Below are 18,923 nucleotides of genomic sequence, written 5' to 3' on the forward strand. Positions count from 1 at the left end.
TAGTGTGCATATTGCGAACTAGTTAGAACACAAGTGCACAATATAACCCTTGCTAGGCAAACTAGTTAGAACACAAGTGCACAATATAACCCTTGCTAGGCAAACTAGTTAGAACACAAGTGCGCAGAGTAACACTCACTAAGTGATCTAGTATGATCACAAGTATGCATATTAACACTCGCTGAGCGAACTAGTTAAAACCCAAGTGTGCCTATCGCAAACTTTAGAACACAAGTGTGCATATTTACACTCATTAAGCAAACTAGTTAGTGATAGAACACAAGTGCACATGTTAGCACTCACTAAGCAAACTAGTTAGAACACAAGTGTGCATATTCACATTTGCTAAGTGAATTAGTAAGAACAGAAGCGCACATATTAACACTCACTAAGCAAACTGGGAAGAACACAAGTGCGCATTAACACTCGCTAAGTAAACTTATTAGAACTTGCTAAGTGAACTAATAAGGGCATAAGTGCGCATTAACACTAAGTGAACTAGTAAGAACAGAAGAGCGCATTAACACTAAGTGAACTAGTAAGAACAGAAGAGCGCATTAACACTCGCTAAGCAAACTAGTTAGAACACAAGTGTATCTATTTACACTCATTAAGTAAACTAGTTAGAACACAAGTGCACATATTAACACTCGCTAAGTGAACTAGTAGACCACAAGTGGATATTGGAACGCTCCCTGGGCGTCCTCGCTCACTGCCTGAGTAAAACCCCCGGTCCCTCTAGCCATCCCGTGCGAGGCCAGCTGTCAGTGTACCCGACTTTCATTCATTTTCCTCGGCGCTGTTAGTTTTCCTCGCCGCTTCAATCATGTTGGAGGAGGCGAGCGAAGTGTTCGACAACATGTTTAAGTCCTCTTTCCCGCTGACTTTGACGTTTATAGTGTTTTTACCGGCCGTTCTGATCCTCGTCTCTCCGCTTCCAGCAGAGGCGGCGCACGAGTTCACGGTTTACCGAATGCAGCAGTACGACCTGCAGGGGCAAAACTACGGTACGAACCGGCGGCACCACATCACGGCATATTCGGTTAAATGTGACGGTTAATATTGAAATCGCGGCGCAGTCCGTTTGGGCGGATACAACTCGCTGAGAAGCGGCTTTCCCGAGCTAACGCTAGCCTTTAGATAGCTAACCTGGCTAAGCTAACACGGCTGGTTTCAAAGAGAGGTGGTTCTTTAAGGGTTCTGTGGTGAAGAGAGTGGTTTTGTTTAGCTCTATAGCTGCAAAACTGTTTCGTGCTTAAATGGTTCTTTGTGTGGTGAAATGGTTCTTCAGATTGATGTGTGTTTTCGAAAATGGTTCTGTTTAGCACCACATATAGTTAGTTCTAGTTAACATTGCTATTACTAGGATGTCAAGTTTGTGCCAGTAGAAGAACCCTTATTTAGTGCTATATAGCTAGAACCTTTTTCAGAAAGGTTCCATATACAACACATTCTCCATAGTCATAGTATGAAGAACTATTACACCAGGGAAAGCATGAAAATGGTTCTCCGAGTGTTCCTGGTTCTATATAGAACTGTTGCCTGTACGAAAGAACTTTTTAGTGAAAGGAGAACCTTTTTTATTATTGTATACTAGAGAAGTTCAGATCTTCTGGGAGGAATTTGGGTTTTTCATGTTTAGACACATTGAATTGGTCTCCTCAAGGCTTTTGGTGTTAAAGGGGAATTGCACCCATTTTTTCAAAATTTCAGCATATTTCAGTGTTTGAGATGTAATCAGAGTCGTTCTGAGTGGTTTGGTGTGAAATGGTTCAGATTTCTTTACAGTGGTGGTGATAGGAACCAGGGGTCACCATGACTACAACACAAATATATATATATATATATATATATTTTATTTACCAAAACCACCAGTGAACCTACACATGTTTTAATATATAATGTTGATGTAAAAATGTTGATCAAGCTAAAAAATAAGTTTTTTTTGGGGGGTTATTTGGCCTCGAAACACTCTGTACCATGAATGGTTAAAAACAAATGGATTCAAATACATTTTTGAGTCAAAATGTCATCACAAAACAATACCTCAGACATCAGGCAGTGAATTCATAACCATTTATGTAATATCTTTCTGTGAGGGAGCTTTTAGAGGTGGACGTCTGGTTCCTATCACCACCACTGTGAACAATTCTGGCAAGCTTCTCTAGAAAGGAGCATTTCACACCAAACCACTCTGAATGACTTTGTTTATATCTTAACTGTTTAATTATATAGAATTTTGGAAAAATCAGTGGAGTTCCCCTTTAAACTGAATTGAAACCTTATTAAATGAGGTAGAGTTCTGTACTCTGCTGTAATAGAGGCTCAAACCCCATTGAGTCCTGTTATCAGTCTCTGTAGTTCAGCCTGGTTTACGCTGCTTTTGACCCTTTGCAGAAATACCTTATTAATAAATATCTGTTATTATAATAAATAATAATAAAGCATTGGGGCTGTATTTGGAACTTAACTTGGTGATTTCAACTTGTTTTTTATGAGTTTTGTCCAATAAAAACGGTTCTAAAAAACAGCTATTCTTTGCTGTGTTGTGTGTTCTGACAGTTGTTTAATCCTCTGGTTATGGTGCAGAACTGTGATTAATAGAAAGTGAGCTCGGTTCTGTTTCTTTGTGATGTGTGTTGCTCTTTCCAAACCAATGTATGTCGTGTTGTCATGTGATCTTCTGTTGATATTCCTCTCCAACCTCCCAGACTGAAATTAATTATATTCTTTTTTTTTAAGGTTCAAGAAATGCGATTTTGAACACGGAAGCTCGTACTGTGGAGGCGGAGGTGCTGAGCCGTCGCTGTGTGATGATGCGACTAGCTGACTTCTCTTATGAAAAATATCAGAAAGCTCTTCGGCAGTCTGCCGGAGCAGTCGTCATCATCCTCCCTAAGAACATGTCCACTATGCCACAGGACATCGTACAGGTAAAAAACTCACTGACCATCTTGGATCTGGCGGGGTGTTTGCAGTTCACGGGGAATTCCACCAGTTTTTTTTTCAGAACTTCTGCGAAGTTCAGTTATTGTAGATGTTTTTGAAGTCATTCAGAGTGATTTGATGGTTCATTGTAGAGAAACTTACTGACTCAGATTCCTTTACAGTGGTGGTGATAGGAACCGGGGGTCGGAGCAACAAATATAGCCATTTTATTTACTATCCAAAACCACCAGTGAACCTACGTGTCTTCTGAGTTTTTATATATGTTGATGATGGTAAAACAGTGGTAAATCTGGAAAAATTAATTTCTCTTTGGGGACTGTTTTGCTTACAATGCCCTTCATGCACCCTTTCACCATGAATGAATTTTAAAATTACATTTTAGGCCAAAATCTTATCTCAGAACTACTGTAAAACAATGTCTCGGGCGTCATGCAGCATATTCATAATTATTCCATGTAATATCTTTCTGTGAGGGAGCTTTTAGAGGTGGACGTCTGGTTCCTGTCACTTCAGAGTCAGAACTGTGAACAGTTCTGACTCTGAACAGTTCTAGTTTTTCTAGAATTATAGATGTTAGCAATTTAATTGTCTCAAAATTTTGAAAAATTGGTGGAATTCCCCTTTAAATAGGCAACACTTTTTGATGAAGGGAAAATTAGATAAATACATCCCAGTGTGACACAGCACATCCAGTGGCATTACAGTCTTGCATATTTGAGAACAGGACTTGTGGATGCTCTGATTTGTGTAAATGTTTAAACTACAGATGACCCATCTGTTTCAGTGGGTTTTGGGCCAATATCAGCCGAAAATTCTGGATGGGATATGGGAAGGAACGAAGGAATGAATGTAGTCTAATCCTGTAACCAATCTGTCCTGAAACAGCGTCACTCACACTGAGTGATGTGATGTTTTTAGCTGTGTAGTTCTTTCTGTGGGGTTAATAGAGTAATTGAGTGGTTTCAACATCATAGATTACTTTTAGATCATCTTAAGTGAAATGCCTCAATTAAAGAGTCCATATCCTGTGTCTTTCGTGTGTTTTATTAATTCTTTCTTTCCTGAGGTCATCTTACGACATTTGTGTGGTTTAATGTGCCAAAAACAGTCATCATTCACTTACACATGACCATTTTCCAACATTTTGCTATCCTTGTTAGGTTAAGATCATATATATATATATGTGTGTGTGTGTGTGTGTGTGTGTGTGTGTGTGTTTGTGTATAATTCACCATGTGTGGGCGGCGGGCGGTGCTAAACTGCTGTAGGCTGAGTAGGCAGATATATATAATTGCATTATTTTTAGTGACGTCCCAAAAACAGTGAGAATTCTGAACAGGCTGGTTTTGCAGCTTAGTTTGCATATATGGACTGTATGGACTGAGGAGTGAATGGTATGTTTTGAAATTTGCACAATGTTTACATTCTACAGTAAAAAAGGTGTGGCAGGTTCAGTTTTCTGTGATTTGAGCCCTTTAAAGGTAGCTCTTCTTAAACATCAGTAACATTTACAGAAAAAATGTTGGTTCTGTCTCAGATAGTGAGATGGTGCTTTCTTTCATTGTGTCCAGTCTTCTGAGTTCAGTGTCTTGTTTTTGTGTAGCAGTTTATGGAGCTGGAGCCGGAGCTTCTGGCCACAGAGACCATCGTTCCTGTCTACTTTGCGATGGAGGATGATGAACTGCTGTCCATATACACGCAGACCCAGGTGTCGTCCTCCTCTCAGGGGTCTTCATCTGCGGCTGAAGGTACATGAGCTTGAACCTCTAGTAATAAGCTTTTTAAATCCTGAAGCACTGAAAGACATAAACATTGATGCGAGCTGATAAAGTGCTTGATGTAAACTAGAGGAGGTAAAATTAAAAATCTTTGATTTTTGTTCACTGGTTTACGATTGTCTTCAAAAAATGTCCTGTTTTAATATAGGCATTATTTTTAAGTGCGCACAGGAACACGTTGGCGTTGTTTGAACTCCACACTGTGGAGTGAACACTTCGTAATACCTGCAGTAATTGAGGTCTTACTGATGAAAACCGTATGTGTCCTCACCTGGTGATAAACGGATGTTGCTCTGTAAGCTGTTTCTGGTGTGAATTTTTTTAGCCCAATCCCATTTCACCTCTCGCCCCTACCACTTAGCCCTTACCCCTCTGTTTGGCACGTTCACGTCCTGATTCTTGTTGAGATAGAGGGGTAGGGCGAAGTGATAGGGCTACATGGCCCTCCAAACGGAGGCTTTTCAGAGACAGTATTGTATTGTCTTAGTTTTATGTCATTTCAGTGTATTATGGTAGTAGTAGCTGAGTCTCGGTACCTTAAATGGTGTCAGAACTGCTGCTCCGTTTAAGGTGGAATGGGAAAATTCAAACAGGAATCTGGCGAATATCTGCCTTCAGCTTCATATTGCTGAAGAATTAGGGGTGGGTGATTAATAAATAATTGCCCCCCTCTGCTATCACTGCAGACTGGCAGGGTCGCCTACTGGCAGGTTCGTAGCTGTTAATGAAGTGATGCTCTTTATTTGAGGGTCCCATTTCATACAAAAGATTTCAATCACTACCCCTTGTAACTCAGTTCCAAGGGGCAAGGTGACACTCAATAACAAGGGGTCGAGGTACAAATAAGAAATGGGATTGGACCTTAATCTAATGTGTGTCTTTTGTTCACCAGTGCTGCTGCACTCAGCCACCGCCAATGGGTTTCAGATGGTGACGAGTGGTGCTCAGAGTAAAGCTGTGAGCGACTGGGCCATCACCAGCCTAGAGGTGAGCTCTCGTCTGTTTCTGTGTCCTGTATCAGGGGTTGCCCTCCCCTACTGCTGAAGGAGAGCTGAGCATAACATCATTTAATTTGATAGTGTTTTAATGTCAAGTGCAGAATGTCAAAAATTTGTTTTTACATTAAAATATTAGTAAATGATCCAGTTTAAAAAACAGCACTTCTTCTAACAAAGAGCTTCTAACAAAAACTCTTCAGACTGTGACCAGGTAGATTTTTCCACATTCTAGTAAAAAAAAGGTTATTTAAATGATGTCGTGGACTTTTAAAATTGTAGATTAGATAGAAAAATTGGGGATGCCCAGTGAGATCGGAATCAGCTGATGTTTGCTTAAATGTTGGCATCGGACAGTTGTTTGGATTTGACCAATATTTCAAACTGATGTTTGATGATGTATTTATTGTAGTCTGGATGAGCAAAACATTTATACATTTTATATAACATTTTATTCATTTTACTGCAATTTTAGCACTACAGACATCTCTTTAATGTGAATCCAGATTTATTTAGTCCCAATTTTCAGATATGTACATGGAAAAATATTTGATGATGTACAACCCCATTCCCAAAAAAGTTGGGACACTGGGCGAAATGTAAGTAAAAACGAAATGCAATTATGTGCAAATAATTTAAACCCTATATTTCATTGAACAAATCAAATGTTGAAACTAAAAACGTTATTGTTTTTTGAAAAATATATGCCCATTTTGAAATTGATGCCAACAACACGTTCCAAAAAAGTTGGGACGGGGGAAACAAACGGCTGGTAAAGTTTTGTAATATTTGTAATGTAAAATTTTTCAGGCTCAAAATTAGATTTTTTTTTTTGTTTGTTTTGTTTTTCAGTTTTGACATTTGATTTTTTCCTTTAAAAATATGGTTTACATGTTTTGCACATCATTGCGTCTTATTTTTATTTACGTTCTACACAGCGTCCCAACTTTTTTGGGAATGGGCTTGTATTTTGTACTCTGGAAGAGCAGCTGGGTTACTGCACTAAAATATCTGCATTTTATTCATTTTACTACAGAAATAAATTTTATATTTCTCTGTAATGTGATGAAGGTTTTTGTAGAAGATATGCACATGGAAAAATATGAAAAACCTGCATCAGCCTACAATTCCCATTTCGGTGCATCCTTATAAAAAGCTGATTTGTTGATAAGTTTGGTCTTTTTTGGGCCATATTGCCCCTCAACACTGAAGCCAGTCCACAGCTTAATATTTTAAAATGTTATCAGTGTTAGATCTCCATTCTGGAACGTCTTGATGGTGTAAATGAAGGACACACGCTCATGTGATGTTAATGATGTTTCGAGGGAAATCTGAGTTACTGCTAATTAATCGGCATTGTTGGGCCATTAAAAAAGCCTTATATAAATAAGACTTTAAAATAATGTTCTGGGTCTGAGTGAGAGTGAAGTCGTGTGCCCATACAGAATAATAGCAACGATGATGAGAGTAAACAAGCAGGTTAAGCTGAAAGGGTTTTAGTTGTGGGGATGCACATAAAGTCCAAGAACTTAATCAGTAAACGTAATGAGTGCATTATAGATTTTATGACTGTGAGACTTTGTTCCCCTCAGGCTTTAGTGGGTCAGATCAGCAGAGAGAACTGTTGTGTTAAAGGTGTAGAGTTCAAGGTTTTCATGTTCAAAACACATTAGAAAGTCATGCATCTCAAATATGTAATAGAAAATACTAGCTTTGTCAGTTAGAGGTCTAAATCGGTCACCTCACCTTTATTATATTATGTTTCTGTAGGAAATAACTGATAAATATGGCTGGGTATCATTTGAAAATGTTCGATACGATACTTTCAATTCGATACCGATACCATAACGATACTTTTTTCGATACCTTTTTTCTAATTGTAACGGAAAAAATACAAAAAAGGAATAGATGTTATTATGATTATCTTTTTCTTCTGCATACCAGGCAGATAATCGTGAGTTTGACGCCATATCTCTGGCTGGAGGCTGATACTTGGAATTTAATGCTTTTGTCATCTCTCTGAAGAAATAAAAACACAGAGAAAAATTTATTTACAAAGCACAAACACGTTATTGTAACCACTGTTATAGGTTCGCCATAGAGGGATAAAACAAATGATCTACCCTGCGTATCCCACCTAAACCAGCAGTCGAAAAGGGCTGCAATCCTTTACCAGTAAAACTGGTTACTGCTCTGTGGTGTTCTTCTCTCCTCAGCTGACATCCTTAGCTTTTCTGCTGCAGTGAAAGGGGCTGTTTCTCCGTGGGCAGCCGCATTAGCACTGGTAGAACTGGTAGAACTGGCCCCAGCACTGTCAAAGCCCTCACCTCCAACACGAAAACGATGTGCAAGTTAATAGGGCTTCTTTATGAAACTTATGAGACATGAATTATAACAACATTACAGATGTGTTCATACGGCAGCTGAATTGAAGCCAGCTGGCTGGCTAACGTATTAGTTTTATGCTAACGTTAGATGAATCCTAACTGGCTTTCAACGCTGACAAATGGCAGAGTAACCAGCGTTAGTTTTCTCTGGCAAAGCGAGAAAAGGTGCACAGTAAACTGTTAACTAGCTTGAGGATATTTTATCACTGGAAACACTGGTGTCTGTGTGTGGTTGTAATATGTTTAGCCCAGATTCTCCGGCGGCGACGTAGTGCTGATCTTCATGCAGTCAAAAATTCTGCAGATTTCTTGATGGAGATTAATTCCATGTGTAATCAGATAAATAGACAGATACTTACTTTATAGATCCCGAAGCAAAATTTGGCAAAAAATTAATCAAATGTCATCAGATTTGACGTATTACCCGTTTTGGAAGTCACTATCTTAAGGCACTTGTTGCACCTGGAACTGTTCTTAGTAACCTTTTCGAAATAGAGCCAGACTTTCGACCTCTTGGCCATGTTTATCTAGCGGTGTTCTAACTGCGTTTCTGTGTGTCAGGGAGCCACTCGCGGTTTTTCTTTTCCTTTTGTTTTTTTTTTTGCATTAGTAGTAAGGTCACTCCACTAATCCCTCGTGATTCGCGTTCCATGCAAAATATCGAAAATAGGCACCAATGTTTTTGAGGTTTTTTGGTACTCGGTAGTACAGAGATGTTTCGGTCGGTGCCTTTTTAGTATCGAATTTCGGTACCCAGCCCTAGTTATGAATACAGCGAGAAGCTATTTACCCAGTAATGGAATATATTAGAGATGGCATATTGGTATTGGACTGCTATCAACAGAAAACACTGGCTGGGTGAAAAAAGAATGAATGTGATCAAATTCTGTAACAAACCTGTCCTGAAACAGCATTAAGAGAGTGACTGAGTAGGTATCATAGACTACTTTTAGATCATAATCTTAATGACAAATAGCCCATTTTAAAGCAGCTTTAAAGAAAAAAATATTATACTCAAGATTTTAGTATCGGTATCAGAAGTGGAAAAAAGTGGTATCTCTTATTTATAAGCAGCTTAAACAAAAGTTAGTTTTGAACTATCTTTTGGTGAATTTGACTCTCTGCATTACCTGTTACTGAGTATTTCTGATGTTTACCATTCTCTCCTGTGTTCTCAGGGAAGGCTAGCGGGAGTAGGAGGAGAGGATTTGCCTACTATTGTGGTAGTTGCTCACTACGACTCCTTTGGAGTGGCTCCGGTAAGGAAGTGGACTCAGTGGCTGCGTTCACATTACCAGGCTGAAGTGGCACAAATCTGATTTTTTGCCCTAATGTGACTCAGATCTGATGTTTTCAGGGCTGTGTGAACTCACAAATCTGATCTTTTCAAATCCGACCTGAGTCACTTTCATATGTGGTCCTAGATCAGATGCGTATCCAATTTGTGGCCATGTGACCTTATTGTGACGCTCAGATCAGAATTCATGTGCTTTTTTTCCACTGCGCTGCGCCATCATTCAGTGTTACCATGGCAGCAGCGCCGAACAGAAGTTAAAGCCTGTAAACGTTTCACGTTTCACCTTTTTCTTCTTCGTCTCGCTCTAATAATGAAGCTGAGAGCTGATCAGAGTTAATTATCTTCTCAGCGAAGCTCGTTCTGCTCGTTAGTTTGTGCTGATGATGCACGTGATTCATTCACGTGACGTTACTGAGTAGGATGAGCTCATGAGGGTCATTTCAGAACGTCAGTTCGTTCATATTAATGAGAGATATGAATCACTTACCTAAACCATTGTGAACCATCCTATTAGAGAGATTGGATTTGAGCAAAAAATCGGATTTGAGCAACGAGGCTTGTAATGTGAACGTAGCTAATCATTCATATTTTGTACTGAGTCATTCAGATTATATTGGTCTTCATACAGTTGGTGAACCTAATTTATGGTTCTTAACATGTATTAATTCTGTTTTAGATATGTTTTAGATCAGTGGTGCAGTGATCATTAGATTTATAGTGACAGTAATGACAATAATATGAATGTGTGATCACAGTGGTTGTCGTACGGTGCTGACTCTAACGGCAGTGGAGTGGCCGTGCTGCTCGAGCTTGCCCGACTCTTCTCCAGACTCTACTCCCACAAAAGGACTCAGGCTGGGTACAAAAGTCAAATTTAGATTATAATAGTTTATAATGATTGAAATTGATTGAAATTGATTAAGGTTGATTATGATGCAGCGTTCGTGTCTAAGTGAGCTCTGTTGTTTTTGTAGGTATAACCTGCTGTTTTTCCTTTCGGGAGGAGGAAAGTTTAACTATCAGGGAACCAAACGCTGGTTGGAGGATAATCTAGACCACACAGGTACTTTCTGCACTTTATTTCTTTTTGAATATCTTTAATTCATCTTGTCCTCAATGTGTTCTTACTCGGTCTTCGCTTTTGATTTGCTCCTATACTGTAAAGCACTGATATGTCTATATTTTAAATCAGTAAAATGTTATTTAATACATACATTATTTCATTGTTATTATTCTGACACAGTATCTTGCATGTCTTATTGCTGCATTAGAGTCCAGTCTCCTGCAGGACAATGTGGCGTTTGTGTTGTGTCTGGACACGTTGGGTAACGGAGACAGTCTTCACCTGCACGTCTCTAAACCACCTAAAGAAGGCAGCCCACAGCACGCTCTGCTCAAAGAGCTTCAGACGGTAACGTACAATTCACTGCCTTTGTTTGTGAAAGCAGTGGGTAGAGAAACAAAAGGATAAATATAATTTATTAAAACTTAATTTTCTGTTATTATAACCTGGAATTTCTGTTTACTGTGATTGCAAAGCCTTTCTGTTAACATTAACATTCTCTTAGTAGTGCAAGCATTGGTAGAAATGTCCAGTATTTGGATACTCTACTAGAATACCATGTTATATAGTACTATACAACAGTTAGTTCCAGCCACGCAAGCTGATTGGTTAAGTGTTTGTTCACAAACACTGGATCACTCAACTGAGACACCGTTGCTAAGCAACGACTTTGACAGCTTTAGGAGACGCTCAAGCCATTTGAACATTTTTACTTCTTATTTTGCCACAAACAGAAAATGTACACTTTTAAGATCACATTTGACCGACAGCCGATTTGGTCAGACTCTGAAGATGAGACGACACTAAATTCCCAAACTGTCACCACCACTGAGCAGCTTTTCAGTCGGCAGCTGTGACAGAAGAACAGCTGAACAACCTGGAATCAGCCAGAAATGAACCCAACACCATTCGCCAAACTAAATGGGCTGTAAGATGCTTTACAGACTGGCTGGAACAAAACAACATTAATACTGATCTGGCAAAAACTGACAAAACTGAGCTGAACCTGATATTGCGGCAGTTTTATGGCTCAGTCTGAACTTCAAAAGGCGAGGCTTACAGCAGACTGAGCAGCGAGTGGGCGGAGCTCGTTACTCTGACGTAGCAACGAGCTGCTTGTTAAGGAACTATAATTTGGCGGAAGGAACTGCGAACATTAAAACATTAAACGCCGCGTTCACGGCCCAGTTTATTAATTTATTACTTTATTTAACTGTTGTATAAAAGCAGTAGAACACTGGAGATTGTGTATTATCACGAATAACATCATGATGTTATTTCCCTATAACACACTCCCTCTCGGGTTCTATTTGAATCATTTTCCAGATGCCAGATTAAGCCTTACAATGGAATATACTGCAGTGCAGCCATTTTTTTCCATTGAAAAACATTTTTAATCTAGGTTTAGACTTAAAACAATAGTTTGGCCAAAAATCACAGTTTCCCCGCCACTCTCACCAGATTTACTCGATCAGCCGTCAAGACACATTTGGTGTCTGAACTTGGCTTCTTTAGTTTTGCACTGTAGCTATGAGGCAGGGTACAATGGAAGCTTATATCCTACCAATTGTCAGCTTTACTAAGTAATCTCAAATAGACTTGTTCGGGTTGTTTCTGACACAGTGTGACACATTGTAGTCCCTAAAATTTGACAAAAATAGGTCCAATAGCCAAAAACAGTAGTAGCAGCCATCTAGGAGCATGAATATTCGTCCATTTTTAGAGATAACAGTGTGTAATACAGTGTCAGAAATCACATAAGCAATAATGTCAGATACAGAACAAAGTAACCATAAACCATGGCTTTAATCTGGGAAGCTGCGAATCACATCCTCCCAATATCAGCATCTCACATCCCTTGTATTCTCCCTATAAGGTTGTCTCTGAGCAGTACCCGGATGTGAAGTTCTCCATGGTGCACAAGAAGATTAACCTGGCGGACGATACTCTGGCCTGGGAGCACGAGCGCTTCGGTATCCGCCGCCTGCCAGCCTTCACTCTGTCTCACCTGGAGAGCCACCGCAGTGCCGCGAGAAACTCCATCATGGACATGCGGTCAGTGTCCTCCTCTCTGGATGGGGCGGGAGAGGCCACCGCTGGGTGGGTGACTACTGGTGCTCTCTCTGTGTGTCACCCGTCATAGTGCTGTTCATCCCTCCACCCACCCTTCACCCCATCATTAAACACCGTGTTTCACAGGGTTCAGTTCCGCAGCGCTCTCGTTAACAGTGCTGGGCTTCGTCTGTTACAGGCCTCACGTCGATCTTAAGAAGCTCAGTCGGAACACCAAGCTGATCGCAGAGGCTCTGGCGAGGGTCATCTACAACTTGACCGAGAAGGTGAGTTTGCAGCAAGAGTGTGGAGCTGTGCAGGATTTCTAACTTACAGTGAGGAAAGCTCAAATTAGTTGCATTCACTCAGTATAAGTGGTTGAAAATCATTTGTAGGTTAACTTACCCTTTATTAATCCCTCAACGGGGAAATTCACCTCCGCATTTAACCCATCCGTGCAGTGAAACACCATACACACTAGTGAACACACACACACTAGGGGGCATGAGTGCAGTTGCCCAGAGCAGCCCTATCCACAGAGCAGTTGGGGGTTAGTTGCCTTGCTCAAGTGCACTTCAGTCATGTCCTGTCAGTTCAGGGGAGCGAACCATTGACCTTCCAGTCACAAAGCTGGTTCCCTAACCTCCAGCCCACGACTGCCCCCATCATTCCAGTGCTTTTTTTTGAGGAATACACAACAATGTCGGAATCATATCGGGATTAGCAGATAATTGCTCTAAAAAATTTTCAGTGTCGGGCAGATGTTTAGAATTGCTCTATATTTCAAACTGATATTCGATCATGTATTTATTGTTTTCTGAAACAGCAGGTGGATCTAGTCACAATTTCTGCATCTTGGAAATGTTTGTGTCAGCATTGGCAGATGTGTGCATGAAAAATATATCGGCATAGGCCCACAATTCACCTAGCGGGGCATTATTAGCACTTTCCAGCAAACTGGTATCATTCCGCTGACCACTGGTTCTTAATTAACAAGCTTTACACTAAGCATAAGTCATTGCCAGTAATAACATATCTTTGATACAATGTACGGAGCTTTGCTTTTTTTTCTATACTTTGCATTTGTGTACAACTGCCTGCCTAGACATGGTCATAATTTATTAAGGAAATGAAGTTTAATCTCTGTTGTGTTTAATTGAATGCAGTAGGTTAACACTGATCCATTTGTCCATAATTTAGCACAATGTTGTCTAGCTCTGGTCAGTTTTTGTGGATAAATGGGAGTCTGATGGAATACTTGAGTAACAGTATTGTGTGGATCCCACAGGGAACCAATGGAGATTTGGAGATCTTTACTCAGCAGATGGTGAGTGCACAACTCTGATCATGCCAGGCTTTGACTTTGGTTTAAGCACATGGCATCATAGTGGCATTTGGGGTGTTTTAGTTTTAGCATTACAAGAAGTTAAAGTGTCATTTTAAAATACTGCATGGCATCATTATGAATATACAGTTGTTGTTGTTGTTATTATTGTAAGAGTTCCGAAACACTTTGTTAAACCCTTATAAAGCTCATTAGTTATACTTTGTGTAACCAACACATACAAAATCACATATTTATGGTTTTGCTGTCAGCAGGTACAGGAGGAGCAGCTGGCCTCACTGGTGGACTGGCTGACCACCCAGCCTCGTGCTGCTCAGCTGGTGGACAAGGACAGTACTGTGGTCAGCACCCTGGAATACTACCTGGGACGCTACTTGAAGGATGTCAAGAGGCATTTTGTCAGAGCTGACAAGAGGTACAGTCAACACAGACAACACCTTTCTGTTCTGTTCTGATCTGCCACTCCTTTGATATGTGTATAATATTATTGATCATAGTAATAACAGTAATAATAGTAAGTTTAATTTGTATAGTGCCTTTTTCAAACCCAGCGTACTTCACAACAGCAGTGCTAAAGAAACACTACACAGGAACACAGATATTAAAAATAAGTACACTAAATTAATAAGCAAAAAAAGTGGTAAGGTAGCAAGTAGAACAGAGAAGTTTTAGGTTTTCAAAGAAGGAAATGTGGAAATATCACAAAGACTTTGGGGAAGTGAGTTGCATAATTTGGGAGCTATTGCCCTAAAAGATTTCCTGCCCATAGAATGTTGTCTGACAGTAAGCAGACAAGTTTTGACCGAGGTCAGGGTACGAGCAGGGATACATTGGAGAAGTAACTGTGCCAAGACCTGAGAGGCAAGACTGCGCAAGAGCACATGTACTTTATGCTTAATTTATTTTTTGTTTTTCTTCTAATATGTCAAATTCAGCAACTAAACAGTAATCGTGCATTAAAATGTGCAGAAGTGTGTTTTCTGTACGTGCAACTTATTTTCACTTAGAAAACCAACAGCATGTCATTTGACCCCAGGCACCCAAACTTTTTCATGCAACTGTATGTAAGTGTTTTATAATAAGTGCAATAAGAAACGGGATTTGACCAAGTCATGAATTAGTGTTGCGACATCCAGCATTAAGTGAAGGACAAGGACAGGCAGTGTTTCGTAGGTGAAAAAATGCAGTCTTCACGCGTTTTGCAGCGTTAATGTAAATATGGTGTTACGACTCAGAGGTGACATCTGGCATTTTATTTCTAGGGACCTCAGATGTATGAATAGTTCCTGACATGTTATACACTTTTTTGTTTGTATGTTTTAGGGATCCAGAGTTTGTCTTCTATGATCAGCTCAAACAAACTATGAATGCTTACAGGTGAGTACTGAGCTCAGAGACTGTTGCTAATGTTCAGTGTCATCGTAGAGGCCACACCTTCTAAAAGTTTGTAACTAAAATCACTTCCAAAACTGTTTCAGAGTAAAACCAGCTATCTTTGACCTGCTGCTGGCGCTGTGCATAGCTGCCTACCTTGGAGTGGTATATTTGGCTGTCCAGGTGAGGGGAAATTCTCATTATGGCCATAAAGATCTTAATGCTGGGATCAGACTACATGATGTTTTTCTCTTTCATGGTGGTCTCTGTCAGATTAGGCAATTATAGAGCCATAAATTCTTGCTGTGTCTTGGTTGGGAGGCTGGTGACGCTATAAGTTTGACACCGACCAGTCATCGTTCATATCCTTGCGCAAGTTCGTGGGTTGTTGGGGAGGGTCAAGAAACTGACAGGCATGGTTACAGAAGCGCTGTATGTGATGCTGGAGGTTTTGCGATTCAAAAAGAAAAAGAAAGGCAGGAAAAAACGACTGTGGAGCCGTTCCTGGGTGTCAGTGACAGTATAGGCTGTCTATCCTTCAGAGAACTTGAGGTTACCAACACTTATCTTTTTAGACTGTTATAGTACTCCCTTTAGGAAACATCAGAAAAGGAAGGGTTACTGTTGTCACAGTTCAATGAACCTTTCCTCCGTCTTGTTGTTTCACCTGACAGCAACAGCAGCGCCCCTCTTTCTCTTCACCATGTTTACATACACAGGCCGGAGAGTAGCCACGTTTACATGCAGCCTGATAATCAATTAATAATCCGAATAATAGTTCAATTGGAATAGAATACGTCCATGTAAACACCTCAATTGGATACAGTGTCTGTCCGACTGATCGAGGTGGGTAATCCTGTAAATAATCTGTTAAATAGAAGAATAATAACCGTGTAAACGCCTGTATCTGATTACATTCCCTATCGGAAAGTTTAAGTCCGTTCTGATCATGTTCGTCACGTCATAGTGAAAGTTTATACCGTTCAACATGGCAGAGCAGAAACTGGTCTGCAGAGGAGACGAAGTTCATGCTCTGATCTTTAAAAGACGGCGGTGGGACGGACGTCCAGCTTATGTGTCTCAGAACACGACGTCTTCCTCTCGGCCTTCTTTAATGAGGACATGTGAAGGACGTTTTCCTGAGTCTGACATCATTTTAAAGTAATTAAAAACACAAGCGCTGCTCACTGCTGCTCATCTCACTCTGACTGGACACAGGTGATGATAGTCGTGGTAACGTCTACACTAAGTGGTTCTCTACGCATGCACAATTTTTGGATCTGATTACTTGTAGTGAGCATGTAAACAGATTTTCCATCAGATTGTTGAGTAGAGTGAGAATAAACACCTCAGTCTTAATCTATAATTGGAATGTATTCAATTGGATTGGCAAACATCTTTGCATGTAAACATAGACAGTGCTCCATCATTCTATTGGTTAACGTCAAGGGACATGTTGTAGATGTCAAACTAGGCAGGAAAACACATATAGGGACATATTTATGACATCATGCAAAATATTCCGACATACTAGACTTTGTTGGGTTTTTTAATTACGTCACACTACAAGACCTGTTCCTTGTTCCTGACGCTCATATTCAGGCCCGATGCCTTGATATTTGTTGGCTATGACAAAACTGTAAAAATCTAGCTGTTTTGTGTCGTCCGATCCTGGCATAAGAAAATGCCTCGACTGGCCAAAATTAGTGGTTCTTAATTACCTGCACGTAACACGGCTAAGCTTATGAACCTGAGTAATAATGGAAGCTTTTCAACTGTACTGAACAATAACAAATCATGCAAACCTTTTAAAGATTTCAAAATATTTTTGCAGGAAAAAAAAAAACAAGCATTTGAAAAGAGATTTTTAAAAAACACTGTCCAAAAAAGCACATAAACAGCTGTGTCCATCAGGCTCACTGCTGATTAATCGAGGAGGTGTATTTAACTCTGCTTTCAGCCGTAACACCCCCCATTGAACACAACCCTCAAAACTGAGCAGTGTGTTCAGATTATATGGGATGTTGGACCATTGACCAAAGCCTTATTGTTTTATTAACCTCACTGCTTTCTGTCCCTGCAGCATTTCGGGGTTCTGTACAGTGTCCTCCGCCGGGTCACGGCACCACGAGCCAAGCAGCACTAAACAGCTCCAACTCTCCTCATCCCTGCAATATGAGGGTCTCTCTGGAGTCCCATGGTGGAGCCAAGAGTGTGTTCTTCTCTCAAATCTGCTAATCTCTTTCTTTCTTTTTCTTTTTTTTTCCCGGAAGTGGAACTTGATTTTCCCTGCCAAGTGTGTCGTTCACCGCTCCTCCACTGGCCGGCGCTGGTCAGGAGCAGCCTTTTAAAGTCTTCCTTTTCTCTCTAACACTGCCTCACTCCCACATCCCACAGTCTAACGCTAAAGTGTTCCTCTCAGCAGTAGGGCTTGCATGATCTCTGCTAAGCAACAGTGGGTCGTCTTCTTGGGCAGCTAAGTCAAAGTGGGCCAAATCACAGCTGGTGAAGTTCAAGTGTTTACTAGCTGGAGAAAGCTGTTCATCAAGCTTGTTCGGTTAAGAGACAGCTCAGGTCTGATGCTAGTGTAATTCCTCATGTCCAGGATTCCCTCTTTGGCCTTGAATAGTACAGATGACAAGTTTCTAGCTCTGATGTAATTGGACATGCACAATCTGTAATATCAGTGGCTTGAAAAATATTAAGTTACATGATTTTGACATTCGTTTTTTTTCCCCTTAGAATGTTGTCTTAATAAACGAAGAACCAGAGTATTAATTTCCTTTCCTTCTAACAACATAATCCCTTGACCATTTCATTACACGTTTCCACAATCCTCAATAGCCATAATTTTGTCTGTTTCATCTGAAATGAACAATATACCTCTTCCATACTTTCCCCAGTTCCATTCTGCGTGAGAGCCAGTCACTTTCAAGACACACCATTAAGTGAGAGCGAAACCGTTGGTGGTACAAGTCTTTCCTGTTATTTATGGAAGCGAATGCTTCACTTTGCACTGATTTTAAATGGTTCCTTTGGTTTTTCCGAGATTAACGCATCTACGTTTTATGAAGTGTGTGAGCCTGATCTATGAAAACTTGACTCTTGCACCAAACAAAATAAATCACTAAAAATAAAAGACAAATTGAAAAATAAACTTCTTTGTTGAAATACATCTCTGACACAGCAGTTTTCATTTAGGATTTTTATTTAATGGGAAAACATGATAAAATAACACTGGCTCAACGGAATTATTAAAAATCGCTCCATTACAAAATGAGACAGTGTTCATCATACTGAAGTGGTCAGATTCAAATCAGAACAAAACATGAATTTCTCAAGTTTTTCCCCCCCTGAATTCATGGTCTGAGGAGAAATGTAAAAATCTTGTTAAAATGAACACAATACTTACATTTTTGTCCGTGTTTTTAAGAAATTAATAGAAATTCCTTTAATTTCCGAATGAACAATAAAAATAACATTAATAAATTACAGTGCAATTTGCTATAAATACTTGTGTGACAGCCCCATATTTAACATAATTTATATTATTCCTAGACACATCAAGCCCATGTCTCAGAAATTAACACATCAGTAGTTGAGAGTTCCCTTTTGGCACATTCTGACAACATTTAACACTGACCAGACTGAACTAAAATACATTTACCTGAACACAAACTGAA

The 18,923-nt window shown here is 40.0% G+C and overlaps 1 protein-coding gene across 5 annotated transcripts; it reads left to right on the forward strand.

The window, feature by feature from the left end:
* The first annotated feature begins 734 nt into the window (after window positions 1–734).
* Window positions 735–18,415, forward strand: ncln (nicalin). Of its 5 annotated transcripts, none has more exons than XM_036586048.1 (15): window positions 735–1,007; window positions 2,743–2,933; window positions 4,556–4,697; window positions 5,620–5,714; window positions 9,288–9,368; window positions 10,162–10,265; window positions 10,381–10,469; window positions 10,678–10,817; window positions 12,346–12,569; window positions 12,721–12,808; window positions 13,810–13,848; window positions 14,118–14,281; window positions 15,190–15,243; window positions 15,345–15,423; window positions 17,324–18,415. In XM_036586048.1, the coding sequence occupies exons 1-15, from the start codon at window positions 827–829 to the stop codon at window positions 17,384–17,386; spliced, it is 1,734 nt and encodes a 577-aa protein (XP_036441941.1). In that variant the 5' UTR covers window positions 735–826; the 3' UTR covers window positions 17,387–18,415. The 5 variants fall into 5 exon arrangements, with proteins under 5 accessions (XP_036441941.1, XP_036441939.1, XP_036441940.1 ...); XM_036586046.1 differs by having other exon boundaries at window positions 827–1,007; window positions 4,553–4,697; XM_036586047.1 differs by having other exon boundaries at window positions 827–1,007; window positions 4,553–4,697; window positions 14,121–14,281.
* Window positions 18,416–18,923: the final 508 nt, after the last annotated feature.

Source organism: Colossoma macropomum, unplaced genomic scaffold (assembly GCF_904425465.1).
Source record: "Colossoma macropomum unplaced genomic scaffold, Colossoma_macropomum, whole genome shotgun sequence".
Classification (NCBI taxonomy): domain Eukaryota; kingdom Metazoa; phylum Chordata; class Actinopteri; order Characiformes; family Serrasalmidae; genus Colossoma; species Colossoma macropomum.

Excerpts from the sequence above, each read along its gene's own strand:
- ncln (XM_036586046.1), top strand. The coding sequence starts at position 827 with ATGTTGGAGGAGGCGAGCGAAGTGTTCGACAACATGTTTAAGTCCTCT. Across the intron at positions 4,698-5,619 it reads GTCTTCATCTGCGGCTGAAG|TGCTGCTGCACTCAGCCACC; the intron begins GTACATGAGCTT and ends TTTGTTCACCAG. Across the intron at positions 5,715-9,287 it reads GGGCCATCACCAGCCTAGAG|GGAAGGCTAGCGGGAGTAGG; the intron begins GTGAGCTCTCGT and ends CTGTGTTCTCAG.